Source organism: Gnatocerus cornutus, chromosome 1 (assembly GCF_029298725.1).
Source record: "Gnatocerus cornutus isolate USDA-ARS CGAHR chromosome 1, icGnaCorn1.1, whole genome shotgun sequence".
Taxonomy (NCBI): Eukaryota; Metazoa; Arthropoda; class Insecta; order Coleoptera; family Tenebrionidae; genus Gnatocerus; species Gnatocerus cornutus.
The window spans coordinates 35,377,769-35,392,727 of NC_142233.1; the positions used below are offsets into that span (position 1 = coordinate 35,377,769).

Below are 14,959 nucleotides of genomic sequence, written 5' to 3' on the forward strand. Positions count from 1 at the left end.
GGTTTTGGTTAATTCAAAATTTAATAAAATTATGTTTCAGCAAGATGTTTTAGTTTTAATGTGTCAAGTTCATTTCGTGGGTGGAATTGAAGTTTTGTTGCTCTTGAGCGAATTTATTTAGTTTTTGAGTGAATTATCAGCGCATTTTCCGATTCGTTCGAATCCAGTAATTCCAGATTTCATATGATGATACGCGTTCAAAACAACCCTTTTTCTGTCAACTGGAAATATCGTTTTACAGTTTAAACTATTTGGTGCCGTTTTATCAATCCGGAGCGAGTTGAAATTTAGTTCGTAGCTGTTAATTATTGGCTTTTGAATTGATCGTTGGAACGATAATAAGAAACACCACTGACGTGACTATTTCGAGCTGTCTAATGTAAGATTCTTGTTCCAGACACTGACGCAAACAAGGAGCTTGTCGTCCGACCGTGCTATAAACTACATCCAATAAGACAGTGAAATAGACTACTCTAAAGACAGAACTCCAATTGCGTAGTTAGCTAGCACCGCTTCTTTGAGTTAATTTGAACTTGTTGCTAGAAACAAATGCGAAAGTTGTCATGTCGTAGCCCCCATTTCGATTAAAAAGGTGTTTTGAAAACTCTTGTCGCTTTCGGCGCAAGTCATTTTTGAGCTGTCACTGTGGAGTGGTCGGGGAGTGAACCTATGGACTGTGATTCTGTTGAGGGAATTATGAAATCAGACGAGGAGATGGGTCGTGACAAGCCATCTGGTGCAAGCTCCGCCAACCACAATCATTACTCCAGTAAGTATCACTTCTTGTTTAATTGTCCGGCCGACTCTTATCTATTCCATCGGCGAAATTTGATTTTATACACGCCACACGGTTCGCCGGGAGAGAATTTTATTCGAAGAAAATTCTTGCTCGTGAAAACGAAAACTAACGTTTAGAAAACCCCCCTCTTTCAAAAGAAGTCAAATTTTATTTGAAATCATTGTAGGTTGAACTACCTACTTACATTTTGAAATTTGATCTTTCACTAATTGCATTTTTTTTATTTTTTAAATTTTTGATCGACAACAGAATATTTGCTTGCATTTATGTCATACAACTCTAAAACCAAAACAACTGGGTAAAAAATTCCAATAACATAGTTGCCAAACTATTATAACTCCACTGTGCCGCAAAATTAACGCAAACTTTAAAAATTTATGTACCTGCATTTTAAAGCTATTTTGACAACTTGATATCAAATTTCTTCTAGAAAATTAACAATTGTTGCAAAATAGTTTTAAAAAACAAAAGTTGAAATCGCTGTGATTTTTACCTCGAGTTTTACAGTTGGCCTTGACAGTGTTTTATTTCCTCAAATACTAATAACAGTATTCTTCGTGACATGCAACCACTTCTGACTTTTTACTTAACGATTTTTTGTCACATTTGTGTTAAGTTAATGAAACTTATTAACTTAAGTTAATGTCATTTAAAGAAACTGTTTAGTTTTGAATGCATTGCGAAAGCTTAATATGCAATTTCGGATTGTTCTATAAATGTTCTATTAAATTAAAGTAATCGCAAAATGGTGTGAATTGTCAATCATTTTTTTATATTTTAAAGTTAATAGACCGATTTTGCGTTAATTTCGCTGGGTTGTGTACATATTTAAAATCTCTTGAATGTGCGCCTTTTTCTCAACAATTTTCCAGTTTGCTTAAGTTAATATACGAGTGAAAAATAGAAAATTCCCCAATTTTCATAGTTGTAACACAAAAATTACTAAAATTATGAATTTTAGTGGTGGATGTCAGAACAGTTTGCTTCCTCTTGAAAATTAAAATCTCCAAATATTGTGTTTTTTTCTCGACAATTTTGCAATTTGGTAGAATTAATACACTGCTTAAAAGTAGTAGTTTTCCCTTTATGCTGAAGCAATAAAATTACCGAAATTTTAATGGTGGATGTCGGAAATTTTTGCTTCTTTTTAAAATCAAATTTTTAAAATCTGTCTTCCGTTCTAGACTTTTATAATTTATTAAAATACATAACTCATAGGTAGTAACTTTTCCAAGTTTCGTAGCCAATCCACTGAAATTATAAAACATTCCGAATTTAAACAAAGGGTGTATAAATTTGTTGCTCCGCTTTAACAATTTCTAAAATTGGGTCTAATGCTCTACAGTTTTGCAACTTGATAGAGTCAATTGACGGCTCAAAAGTTGTATTTCCCCCAAATTTCATAGCCGTAGCTCCAAAATTACCAAAATTATTATTAAACTCTAGTTATGACATTTGCTAACCACGTTATTGCAATTTCTTATCCATCTGCCTTGGTTTTAGAGTTGTGGCATAAATGCTTTTCACAGCAAACATACTGTTGTAGATTATAGAATTTTAAACGGCTAAAGCCATGAAAAGTTTAAAAAATAAGGAAAATTTAAATATTGAATTTTTTTCGAATTAAACTCTCTTCCGCCGAACTGTGCATAGTATCGATTTGCAGTCAGTAATTTGTTAAAAAAAATTGCGTAAAAACGTCGCCGAAACTCGAAATAACTTTGTTTGGATCTTGACGTGTGTGCAGAATTTTCCGATATGAATGAATTTTGAGCCGATCCGAGGAAATTGCTAGAGACTTTGATAAAATGTAAAATACATATTGATTTAAGCGGCTGCATTCACCTGTGAAATTCGCAGCATACTTTCCTTTGAACATCCTTTTATTAATAAATAAAATCCGACGTTGAATAAAGTTATTTCCAGCAACTTGTGTAAGTGAGATCCTAATAACCAATATCAAACTAAGTGACAGCTCGCCATCTGCTTATCTCTTATTAAAGACTAGTGTCTCCACCTGGCCCCTCTGTCGGAGGAAGAAACGAAACTGCACAGGTGCCATCAAGTTTCTAAATTAAAAACTCGGGATTTGTCTGGGTCACGCGTGATCTTCCTTTCAATGTTTTAATTCGCCGCCGGTAATATTCCTAACGATGAAAAATCGAGCCACTTTTCCGGTTGCGGCGAAGACATTTTACCTTTAAATTTAAATTTTTCTCTATTATTATCATCTCCATCTATTACGGTATTTTTTCCCCATCGTTCATCGTTTATTAGAAATTGATCTAGAAATCTGTTTTTGATGTAATTTACATGTTTGTCCCACCAAAAATATTTTAATTAATTAATTAATTATCTGCTCAGCACCGATTTTAATGTGTAATGAGTGCAAATGAAATCAGCCGTCCACGTCCCATCGAATTTGATTTGTTTAAATGACCGATCCGAATCTCCCTCGCTGACGCATGCAAATGACCGCCGCGTTTTAAAATCGGATCTTAATTCTCCGCTTTTCATTAAATTCGTTTTTTATAAAGCAGACGAAAAAACCATATTTATTGAATTGGCTGAAAATCAATAGGTATAGGGAGCAGTAATCGCATTACGAGAGTATTTCGATCATCTTCGCAAATTTAGCTCCCCATTCTAAAATCTGTAAAGTATTCAGCACGTCTCGTCTGCTCAGTTTTTCGTTCCAAACCGCATGGCATTAAATAATCATAAAGCACAAAGGAGATAAAACTTTTCGTGGTATGAAATATTCGCAAGAAGCATATTTTCGCGCCAAATTCATGCGTGTTTAACGAACCTTTTTACGGAAGGTCGTCTAATTTTGTTTGGATTAGTGTCCAGTAAAATGGAGCAAGCTGCTAAAACAGAACATTCGGAAATCCTAAAAGCCTATCTTTACAAAGCCTACAAGATCATAGGAGGATTTTGTGTCAACAAATAAGCACAGGGCTAACACTTTCTCTGATCTTCGAATAGGAAGAAATTCAATTTTTTGTTAGAGATCCGTCTAATCAGATCCCGCATTTCATCTGATTGCTCGCACACTTTTTTAAAGCGCGCGACAATGTGAGTGACATTGTTTAGTGGTGTTATAATGGTTAATCTTAAACAACTGCTCGTGACAGTGTGTGGTTTGGATCTAATAGATTAACTTTAACAGCGACACTAAATGTTGCTGGGGTTACCTCTGACACTGCCAAATTTTCTTTAATTACTCGAAAAAAATGAAGTAACTGAAGAGGTAGTCTTTCACCTATAAAAGTGCTAACGACCCTATAAACCAGATACCACCGAGCGCCGTAGAATTCTCCCAGGAAATTAAAATGTATTGAGACATCGTTTTAATTAAAAACGCCCAGAATATTTACATATTTTTGAGACTCGAGCGGACATTCGTGCGGCCGCTAATTGAGGTATCCTTCACCTGTTTAAGCTTTAACGTTGATAGTGCTTGATCCTGATAATCCCAGCTAAACCACTGAATTCGTAATGTTTTTTCTGATGACTTGGTGCATAATAAAATCCTATTAGTTTGTAGGTAAAATCCGTCGAAGGTTTTTGTGGCGCCGCTGACAGAACCATAGCTAGTCCAGGCAAAATAAATATGAACCTCGGAATAATTCGCATAAGGCTGATTTTTTGTGTGGACCTATTCTAAACAAATTGCCAAAAGTCCCCATCGATAGGTGTGCTGCTAAAAAAGTTACGCGATGGTAAATGTCAAAGAAAACTATTCTTTGCAAATATAAATAAAACAGTCCCCATGAGATATTAACATTTTATTCCAATTTATTATTTTTCCGTAATTTTGGTAGTTTTAACGCCAAGACAATGAAAATTGAAGTAGTTACTACTTTTGACACGTTTATTAACAGTGCCAAATGTCAAAACATTTGAGCAAAAAAGAGCAGTTTTCAAAATTTTTATTAAGAGGTTAAGCCAAAATTTCCCTCTATTTACTGTAAAACTCCGTAATTTTGGTAATTTTAACTTCAAGACAATCAAAATTAAGGTAGTTATTATTTTTGGCATGTTTATTTACTGTTCCAAATGCCAAAATATGAACAAGAGCAAGAAAGAACAATTTTATAATTTTTTTGACAAGATAAACGAAAATTTTTCTCTTTATTCTATTGAATTCCGTACCTTTAGTAGTTCTAACGCCAATACAATAAAAATTTGACTATTTACTACTTCTAACATGTTTATTAACTGTGCTAAATGACAAAATGTTAGAATAAGAAAGAGCAAATTTAGAAATTTTTACTCTTAGGAAGATTAAAAAAAGTCACCATTTTCTAAAAAATTACGTAACTTTGCCAGTTTAAACGCTAAAACAATAAAATTTGTCGACACTATAATCTACAACACACTTATTGACTTAACTAAATCTCAAAATTTTAGAGCAAGAAAGAGCATTTTTAGAAATTTTTATTGAGAGTATAAATCAAAATTTCCTTCCATTTATTATAAAATTTCGTAAATTTAGTAATTTGAACGCCAAAAAAAATCAAAATTAAAGCAGTCATTATTTTCAATGCGTTTATTAACTGTGCTAAATGCCAAAATATTAGAACAAGACAGAACAGTTTTAGAAATTTTTGTTCTTCGGAAGAATGAAAAATGCCACTATTTTCTCTAAAATTACGTAACTTTGACAATTTAAACACTAAATTAATGAAATTTGTCGACGTTATAATTTACGGTACTAATTTACATCAACTCCACCAATTTTCAAAATTTTAGAGCAAAAAAAAAGCAATTTTAGAATTTTTTATTTTGGGACCGAACCAAATTTGTATTAAATTTCGTATTTTTTCTAGTTTTATCGTCTTTACCTAGTCAAAAACAAATTGCTGAAAATTTTTGAGGCTTAAGTTCACTCAATGTTTCCTCAATCTAAAAAATGACATTAAGTTCTATGTTTTGACTGTGGTGCACAAAAGAATAAAATTCTTGAAATTTTGAAAATATTATCTCAAAATTGGTTCCTCGTTCGAAAAATATTACGAGATCTTTTTTGTGGCAAATTTGATAAGGTACAATTATCATAATAATTATTTTTGTCATTGGAATCACCAGTGACAAGATATTTGCAAATATTTGTTTTCTTTAAAATCTATAGATGGGGACTTTGGGCATTTTGTTTGGAGCAATAAAATGAACGTTCACACAAAAAATCAGGCTTATGAGAATGATTTTGAGCTTTTGAAATTTTTGTGTCTATTTCGCCTGAACTAAACATGATTTCGGGGTAATTGCACGCACGATCATGATATGTGAACTGGAAAATTAGAGCAACTTGGCCACATCTGCCTGTAATTATTCACGCCGCTGCTAATTTTATCAAATCTTATAATTCAATTATGGATTGATTCCAAATTTTGCAGTTGTCATCCGCAATTGTCGCGCTATTTCGAGTTTTTTAAGTAGAACACTGCAAAAATAACAAAGTATTTATAAGATAGTTTATAAAACCGTAAATTACTCGCGCCCACACGTATCAACAAGGTTAATAGACGACAAACCGAGAAATATTCACAGGTCAAGATGCACAATTTGAAAAAATCGCCCATATTTTGCAAGGACGCCAAATGACTGTATAAATATTCGTGGTGTGTCGGTTTTCTATCATCGAGATCCAAAGACCTACATGATAAATAATGCAGCACATGCAGATTTATTTCAGGACTAACTAGCCATTTATAATCATGTTAGTAAAGTTGTAGATTCAAAGTGACGTTGTTTATAAAATTATTTAGATTCGTGGGCTTATCCTGATTTGGGCTTTCAACATCGCGACTTAATAAATTCTGATGAATTTTGGTGGAGGCGCGAGGAAGTTTTTCAACAAAAATTGTTAATTAAATTCGAGAATAATAGTGTAAATGTGCTCTATTCATCGCAATGAAGACGTTTTTATGTATTGTATGTATGACGGCATCATTTATACACGTCGCACTTATTACATCACAATAACAGCTCCTCTATTAATAGAACGGCGCTGAATAAATCAATGCTTAAATACGTAAAGTGGGAGATTCATTTTCTTGCTTAAATATTTAATAGTCTCTATGACAAGAAAAGCCGCTTCAAGTTTTGGGTAAGAAAATATTTTGCGAACTTGACGACTTTGAACACTTTTAAGTACGACGCCCTGAAGGATTCGTTGTATTAAATAAAACGATAATTAAAAAACTGAGAAGCCATAAAAAGGTCACTTGGAAAATCTGAATAAATTTACGCCAGAAACAAAATTCGAGTTTACATACTGGATACAAAATACCGGCAATGACGGGGAAGCGCATTTGAAATTTCTTCCACTTTTACAGGAATAATCACTTTTGGGAATTAAGTGCGAAGAATTTCCATTACCCGGAGCCTTTCGGTGTCAAATTACGCCTTTTTCTCGAAGCAGTGAATTAAACGGTAGGCGAAGATCGCACGTCCTTCTTGTTGCACTTGTTGCATTCTATTGTTGCACCATCTGTGCTCTAAAGGTGAGGTGCATATAAAGCATGCTTGATTGTACTGAATTCTGGAAAATTTAATTCAAACGTGAATGCGTTCCTTCTGAGAACTAATTGCGATCCAATTTATATAGACTTGATTCGGAATAAATCATAGCTTTGATTCCCTTCCTCCACATCTATTTTAATGGTTTTGTGTATCATCCTGCGGTGGCGGTGTAAACCGTAGTTGCCCAATTATTCGGAATCAATATTTCCATTGTGTGAGTCCCAAAAACGTTATGCTAATCTTCAATGTTGACGGAAATAATTAATTGAGATTCGTCGAAAGCCTGCAATCCCAGGGCTCATTCTGTTTGTACTGTACAATTCTCGTTTCGCTTCTTTCAAGTAATGGCGGCGAGTAATATTTTAATTGTCTCCCAGATCGAGTAGTTGAAATTGATTAGAACTGTGCATTAAGGTAAGACGGTCTCTGATCTGTTAAATTCGGATTTAACTAGTTCCAAGACCCTTTCATCACTTCCTGCAGACATATTCGTACTTATCTTTTAATCGCGGCTTAATGAAAGTGACTTTTTCTTACCCTTCGGGTAAATTAAGTGACCTCTCTAGCCGCCACTTTGAATATGACCCTCGGGTTTATGTGAAGATTAAATTTAACTGGTATCTTGTCATTACGTCAGCGCACTGACCAGCCCACATAAATTGAATAGCTTTCAAGTTGAATCCTTATTGTATTAGCAGCACCTGTGATTCATAATGGCAATCACTAACCGTCAAAAGGGTCTCAGAAGCCCCTTTCATGTAACGTCAACGCATTCTGCTTCGTATTACTACAACCATCTCGTTGAGATGATGCCCCCGGAACAAAGACTATAAATTTGTCCTTCTTGTGGCTGTTTTAAGGAAACGTTTGGCCATCGCGGTAATATCATTACCAAATATTTACCCCAGATAGTGAGGGCGTGTTTCACCCCCGTGTACAAGTATTTATATAAAAACAGATATTAACTTTTTTTGTTGACAAGGCAAATATGATACAGACATGACGGAACGTTCTTATAAAATATTAAACATGAAGGAATTATCCTTTTGTCGTCTGGCATCACGTCAATCCTTACAAAGACGCATGAGGAAGATAAATGCGCCACTTTTCCACCCCACTATTCGCAATTGTAAATTAAAAACTGTCTAATTAAAAACCAATCACGTTTAATTATGGAAACAAACGGAAAATGTTTGACACACACATGAATATTGATTTTCACGCAACAAGTGAGCACTTCAGTCCTCGCAAATCCTTTAATCTTCCTAGTTGCTGATTAAAAAACTTTCAGTTATTGGTATTGTGCGATGATGTCGGTTTGACAAGTGTTATGGTTGATAATTGAACCAGTTTTCCGTTCTTTTCGAAATAAAATTAAGCGTGCATGCTTTTTATCGTTATTACTTTTTTTGTGTATTTCTATTTTCTGTGCCGAATCAAAGTTGTGTACATAAGCGTAAACAAGGTGCCTTCAATTGTGTGTTTTTTTCATAAAGCTCACTTTTTGCTCACTTTTTATGCCGGAGGTTGGTAGTATGATTTGGTTGGATTTCATTCGTATCGTTCTTTGTGGCTTTTGTGGCGTAATTAGCAAAGAGCGGAACGTGCGACCAAATATAGACCAATATAAAACGCGTTCTAAAAAAAAATCGCCAAGTTTCATAGATTGTTGGTACTTCTTCTGTGTGTTCCAAAGGCTATTCGAATTCCCCAGTTCTCCAATTCTCTCGGATTCTTTCGGTCTATTGAGTGCTTAGAGACATTTAGAGGCTTGGGATTTGTTTGTGCTTCCGGGATTCCTTAGCTTGGTTATTTTATGTTTTTTTAAAGGTTCTTGCTTGCCATTTTGGAATTATGCTCTGAAATGAAAGTTTTGGAAAAAATTTGAAACTCTTGACCTTTGATCGAGCATGTCGTAACTTTACTCAAATCACACAGTAAAATCGTCAAGATAACCATAACGTGGAAAATTCGATCGGTTTTTTGCGAAACCGCCGCTAATAAGAGCAGAGATTGGGTAAATCACAAAAACAACTTTATAGCGTTAGTGGTTAGAAGTTTGTCCCATAAAATGCTGTCAAGTTATAAATCTAAAATGCGATTTACAAGGCTTTGGTGTATCGAACAGAGTAGCGGAATATTACATTATTTAAAGGCTCTATAAAATGGAACTTTAAAAAGACTTCCTCTATTTCCATTCTTTATTTTTTTTGGTAACACTTTCCTTTTATTATGTCACATTTGTGGCGCCCCTCGTACAATCCCAATTGTTACGATAGCTCTAGGAGTACAGGAAATGGCCTGGGTGTCATTTATCCTGTCATGACATCTATTTAACCTCAATTTACCGCATAGTTTGTTAACAGATTTAATGTCACCAGCACTTGCTGCACCATTACATTATCAAAAAGCTGGGCCACGGATTAATAGTGTCCCGAGGAACAATGGTCATGAAATTTTTCGCGAAACGTCTCGTACCGGTGCTTTGCATGCACACGATCGTAAAATAAAATATTGCCTCCCTGCCAACAATAAAAGTAATAATAATTATCCAGACGAATCTTGCTCAAGACATAAAGTCCGAAATTTACGAGGGAGTCGTGTCGGTTTTTCTTGTACATTCGTCCTAGTTAAAAAACAGTAATTGAAGATGAAGTAGCGTAGAGTATCGGAAATAAGGTTACCTGCAATCTTTCATGACCGGCGATCAAAAGTTAAGTAACTCAATAACGCTACGTATTGGAAACGACAAACTTAATTTCAAAACGGAATGCATTTTGGGCCCGTTGAGAAAACGTTTGATGTTGATTTTGTCAATATTTAAGTAACTAGTAACAAAGAGAATTAGTCTGACTTAATTAATGCAAACCGACACGAGCATTACGTTCAACTCGGTGCATGTCTTCGGTAGTTCTTTGATGACCGAGGTGTGAAATTTTAATTAATTTATATTTTAACTGCTTGTCGCCAAGTTTATTAAATTTTAAATTACTAACAGTTTGCGAATCTCGAGAAAGTCAGACGGAAAAATATAGCAAAAGAATGACTCGTCGTTTTGAAATTAGAGGTGAAGCTTGTGGTTTTAGGACTGTGCGAAAACAATGAGTGGGTGTTTAAAATTTTCAGTTGGGTAAGTAAAGGGAGTGGATTAATTATAGACCCTCAAAATGATTCACTTTGATGTGATGTTTTACTGGTGGTTTTTTATTCTTAGGGAATAATGTGTTCGTTTATTCAATATTAAATATTTTATGTAGGTTTAAATTTCAAGGGATCCTCAAAAAAATATGACTGTATCTGCTTTATAGGGATATTAATTTTCAAAGTGGAATAAACGCAGTGTTGGCGGGTTCTAACATAAAACCTTTATTAAAAAAGGAAAAGGAGAGACGTAGAGGGCCTCTTCAACGAGGCTTTTGAGTGAATTGTGTGAGGAACTCTCTCGTCTTATTAGGGGGAAAAATAGTTCTAGTTTGGATTAACTGGCATGCTTCTATAACGGGTTATAATAGACTCTTGGTATGAAATTCAATCTTATTCTCTGTTCCTCATCTTCTAGGTATGAAGGATTGCCATTAGTCACTACTCAACGCAACCCAAGTTGGTATAATTATTGTTCTCTAATGGGTCTTTCCCTCTCACACATAATGCAGCGCAATCTCAATTTCCCAAAACTAACTTTTGTTCCATTATCTAATCTACCTTATATTATAACAGCCTTCAAGTTAGTAAGTGACAAATTCCCCACTATATCACAACGAGACACTATTTCTAGTGCAGCCAGGACATACGTTAGAAGGCAATTACAAACTCAGACTGTTTATCCTCCAGGACTTTACACTTATTCCAAAACTTTGCGTATAAACATTACGAAAAACTCCGGAGAAATTTATGCTTGGCGGAGCAGTTGCATTATTCCGGATGTAAATGCAGCCACCTCCATTTTTTAAGCACCGGGATCCGAACCCAACAAACTGGAAATTATTATCGGTCTGTCGTCAAAGCAGTTTATTGGTCACTCCAATAAATATCCCATTATTATTTGTTTAGCGTGCAGTATTTGCCTCTATATCGCAAATAGCGTTCAGTTAAATTCTACTGATTATTATTTATATTCATGATTCATTACACAATTATGTTTTATGTGGACCAATAAATTCAGTTGTGCATTTGAGTAAAAGCGTGAGGCCCGATAGGAGCTTTGCAGCTCAGATTTGGTCTAGTTCCAATTGCAAGTGGAGGCAGCGATTCGAAATTGATTAAAACTGTCTTTGATCTGGGTGGAAATGACCAAAGCAACAGATTTCTGAATTATCAAAGCTGCGATGTGGTGGACGTGGGCGTTTGTTCAAAATGCAAAAAAAATCAGAGAAATTCAAAGATCAATGGATGTAGATAATCTAAGAGAATTCTCTAGAAATTCTTAAGGAATTCTAAACACTAGAGAATGCTATAAAATCTTTTATTCTCCCGAATAAAATCATAAAATTTCAACGAATTCTAGAAAGTCGTAAAAATTCATTAAAATCGAAAAAATATTAAAACTTCTAAGAGAATCTTAGAATTCTCTTGAGAAAATTAAAGGGTTCTAGAAAATTAAAGATCTGGAGTCCCTAACCTGGAGAATCTTTGAGAAGTCTTCAAAATCCTAGAGGATCCTGGACAACCCTATCGAATCTGCGAGCATCTAAATAAGCGAATTTGTTTAAAAAGACATCTAAAGAACTTCACAGAGCCACTGAAGAATATTGGAAGTTTCTAAAGATCTAGAGAATCCCATAGAATCTATACAGGAATCCTCTAGAGAGCTCAAAAGTGTAAAGAACTTTAGAGAATCCTACAGATTTTTTGAAAAACTTGGTAACTTTCCTCGATAATCTTAAAGACTCGTTTGAAAATTGAGAGGATCAGAAAAACTCATAGAAGAAACAAACTGAAGGATCAGAAAATTTTCAAGAGAATGTTCTGGAAAATCCAAAGAATTGTACGAAGATGCTTTAAGAAGTCATCAGAATTTCGAGAAAAACGATTACATTTCGACAACTGGTGAAATCTAAGAAAATCCGGAAAATCTTAGAGAAATTCGATGAGAAATCTAAACAGTTCTGAGAATCTTGAGATAAATCTAGAGAATCTTAAAAAGATTCCAAAATTTTCCGGTCCTGTAGAGACCCAGAAGATTTTTAAAACTCTAGACGATCCTAAAAATTTATTTCGAATACCAAAAATCTCAGGAATTTTTAGAATATCTTGGACAAACGTTAAAAATTTAGAGGTTTCTAGAGCTCTGAGTAACTTAATAAATCCTCGAAAAAATTCTAGAGAGGATTAGAAAATTCTGAAGAAAACCAGATAATCCTTAGATTCTAAAATATTCTGGACAAACCTAAAGAATTAAAAAAATTCCTAGAGATTTTCAGGATCTACAGGATCTTCAGGATCTACAGGATCTCGGGGAGTTTTTCAGACAATTCTAGAAAATCGTTGAGAATGTAAAAAATACAAAATTAAAAAAAAAACAATAAAACCCAACGAATCTTGGCATTAAAAACTTTACCTCCAAATAATAACGAGGCGTGCCGAATGTTAATCGCATTTTTCTTCCGAATCATCAGTCAAATCAAAAATTATCAAGAGATCGAAAACATTTTTCATAAAATTGCACTGAGGAAGATAGAACTGCCATTCTTTTAGTTAAAGAGGATTCCACTGTATTTCGCTTATGAAAATTGCAATGTAAAGTTTAAAAAAAGTGCAGAAAACCAATTTTCTCATTTTCCGAGTTTTGGACCGCAAAGAAAACGACTCCAGCAAGTGATAGATCAACAGACTAATTAGACGTTGCACTTAAGAACAAAACCGAGTTAAGGGTGAACATCCCTCACTGGACCATTGCATTCCTGTTATTTATTAATAATTTGTAGCTTCGACCACATTTGGATTAGTGTTATTTCGAGATTTGCCTACGAACGGATTATGGTAATTATAATCCTTCAAGCTTAAAGCACTCACTCAACGGAAATATTTATTTTCCTTTTAGAAAATGTTTTAGGATAGAGACAATTAACTCCAAATAATTTCCTCAGATCAAAGTCACTTTTACTACCAGAGGTAATAAAAATAAGTGTTATGTAGTGCCCGCGAATAAAATTATGTATTAGTCCCAAGCTTTCATTCTCTTAGCGCATAAACAGATTTAACGACGTAATTATAGAGCACGTGTTTGGCACCCGACTGGACATCACCGGAAGTAGTGATAAATTATATTTTCATTGGAAACACCCAAAAAGAAAAATCATTGTTTCAATGACACAAATAAATCAAAATCTCGTAAAATTTCCTCCAAAGTGTTGTGGCAGCGTTTTCAAACGGACTTTTCACGAGTTCAAAGGCTGTTCCAGCTCAAAGGCTTGTAAATGAAAGCACCTTTTTGAAATCAGATATTTCCTTGAATTCCACGAAATTATTTAATGCAAGGAAAGTGTTGTTTTATTTTCTCTCTGACCGCACTTGTAAGGATCCCCGTTTTATTTCTGTTTAAAAAAACAAACCGTGAGCTGCTTAGTCACCGAATTCGATCCAATCTCTGACTAATTCCAACTTCTCCAAAACTGCTTGGAATTGGTAAGGTGATGTAATTCCTCTCCGAAACTCCAGTTGCGATATTTCTTCGTTTCTTTGCGATTATTGCTATTTTATGCACCTGACTGCAATTCCCACTGATTTAAATCAAACTTGGGAGATCGAAAATTTCCAGGAAAATATTGTGGAAGATGGAAGCAATAAATAAGGCGTGTGTATTGAGTGCCGGTGAGATTACGTGAAATAAAACTAATGTTTCGGGAAATTGGTAATAACAGGAAGCTGCAAAGTCATAAAGGTTGGCAGTACGTTTTTATTTTGCCCGAATATTCGAATATTGGGCACTAAATATCAAGAAATTTGGGTTTTTTTGTTTGGTTTTCATTATTATCGTGTTCACCTGAAGCGGGCCGTAAGTGCTTTTTCATATTTAATTTGCAGTTCTAAACTTGATATATCGCCAGAGTTTAGTGCCCGCATTTACAATCTCCGTAAGCCTTTAGACAAAATTAAAAAAAAAAGTTTTTAGAGCTATTATTTTCGTTTTTTCGCAGATTAGTTTCGGTCCTTTTGCCACTTGGAAGGATCTTTTGAATTCTTTAGAAAACGTCTACAAGACATAATCCCGTCTGCGCCCAAATGGATGATGCTCCCATTTGATTGCAACTTTTGCGTTTCTAGGTCATAGTAGCTGCAATTTACTATCTTGGTTAATGCGACTTTTGAGATAAATGCTTGCAGTATCTCATCGCCAACTATTATGACTGCAACATAAGCTGATACATTACCATTATTAATTCAGTAGTTATCAAAGTTTTGGGAATAAAATGGATATTCAGCGCCGTTAATTTAATTTTGAGTGCATTTACTATCACGTATCAACTTTCAATAATGTGGCGAATGTGTAAAGTACAGTTATATGTATTTAAAGCTAGTAGGAACGTGATCGGGTCTATCTGCAGCTTTAAAGCGAATATAGAGTCAAGTTCTATTGACAAATGCATGTCAAGTGTGCGAATTTATGAAACTTATTTAGAGCATTGTGTG

The 14,959-nt window shown here is 34.5% G+C and overlaps 1 protein-coding gene across 1 annotated transcript in view; it reads left to right on the forward strand.

The window, feature by feature from the left end:
- The first annotated feature begins 408 nt into the window (after positions 1-408).
- Positions 409-14,959, forward strand: part of LOC148182133 (uncharacterized) — a 71,939-nt gene continuing 57,388 nt past the window's right edge. Inside the window, exon 1 of the mRNA XM_088047667.1 lies at positions 409-769. Coding sequence (XP_087903793.1) covers positions 670-769 — 100 coding nt within the window. The 5' untranslated portion in view covers positions 409-669. The remainder of the gene's footprint in view (positions 770-14,959) is intronic.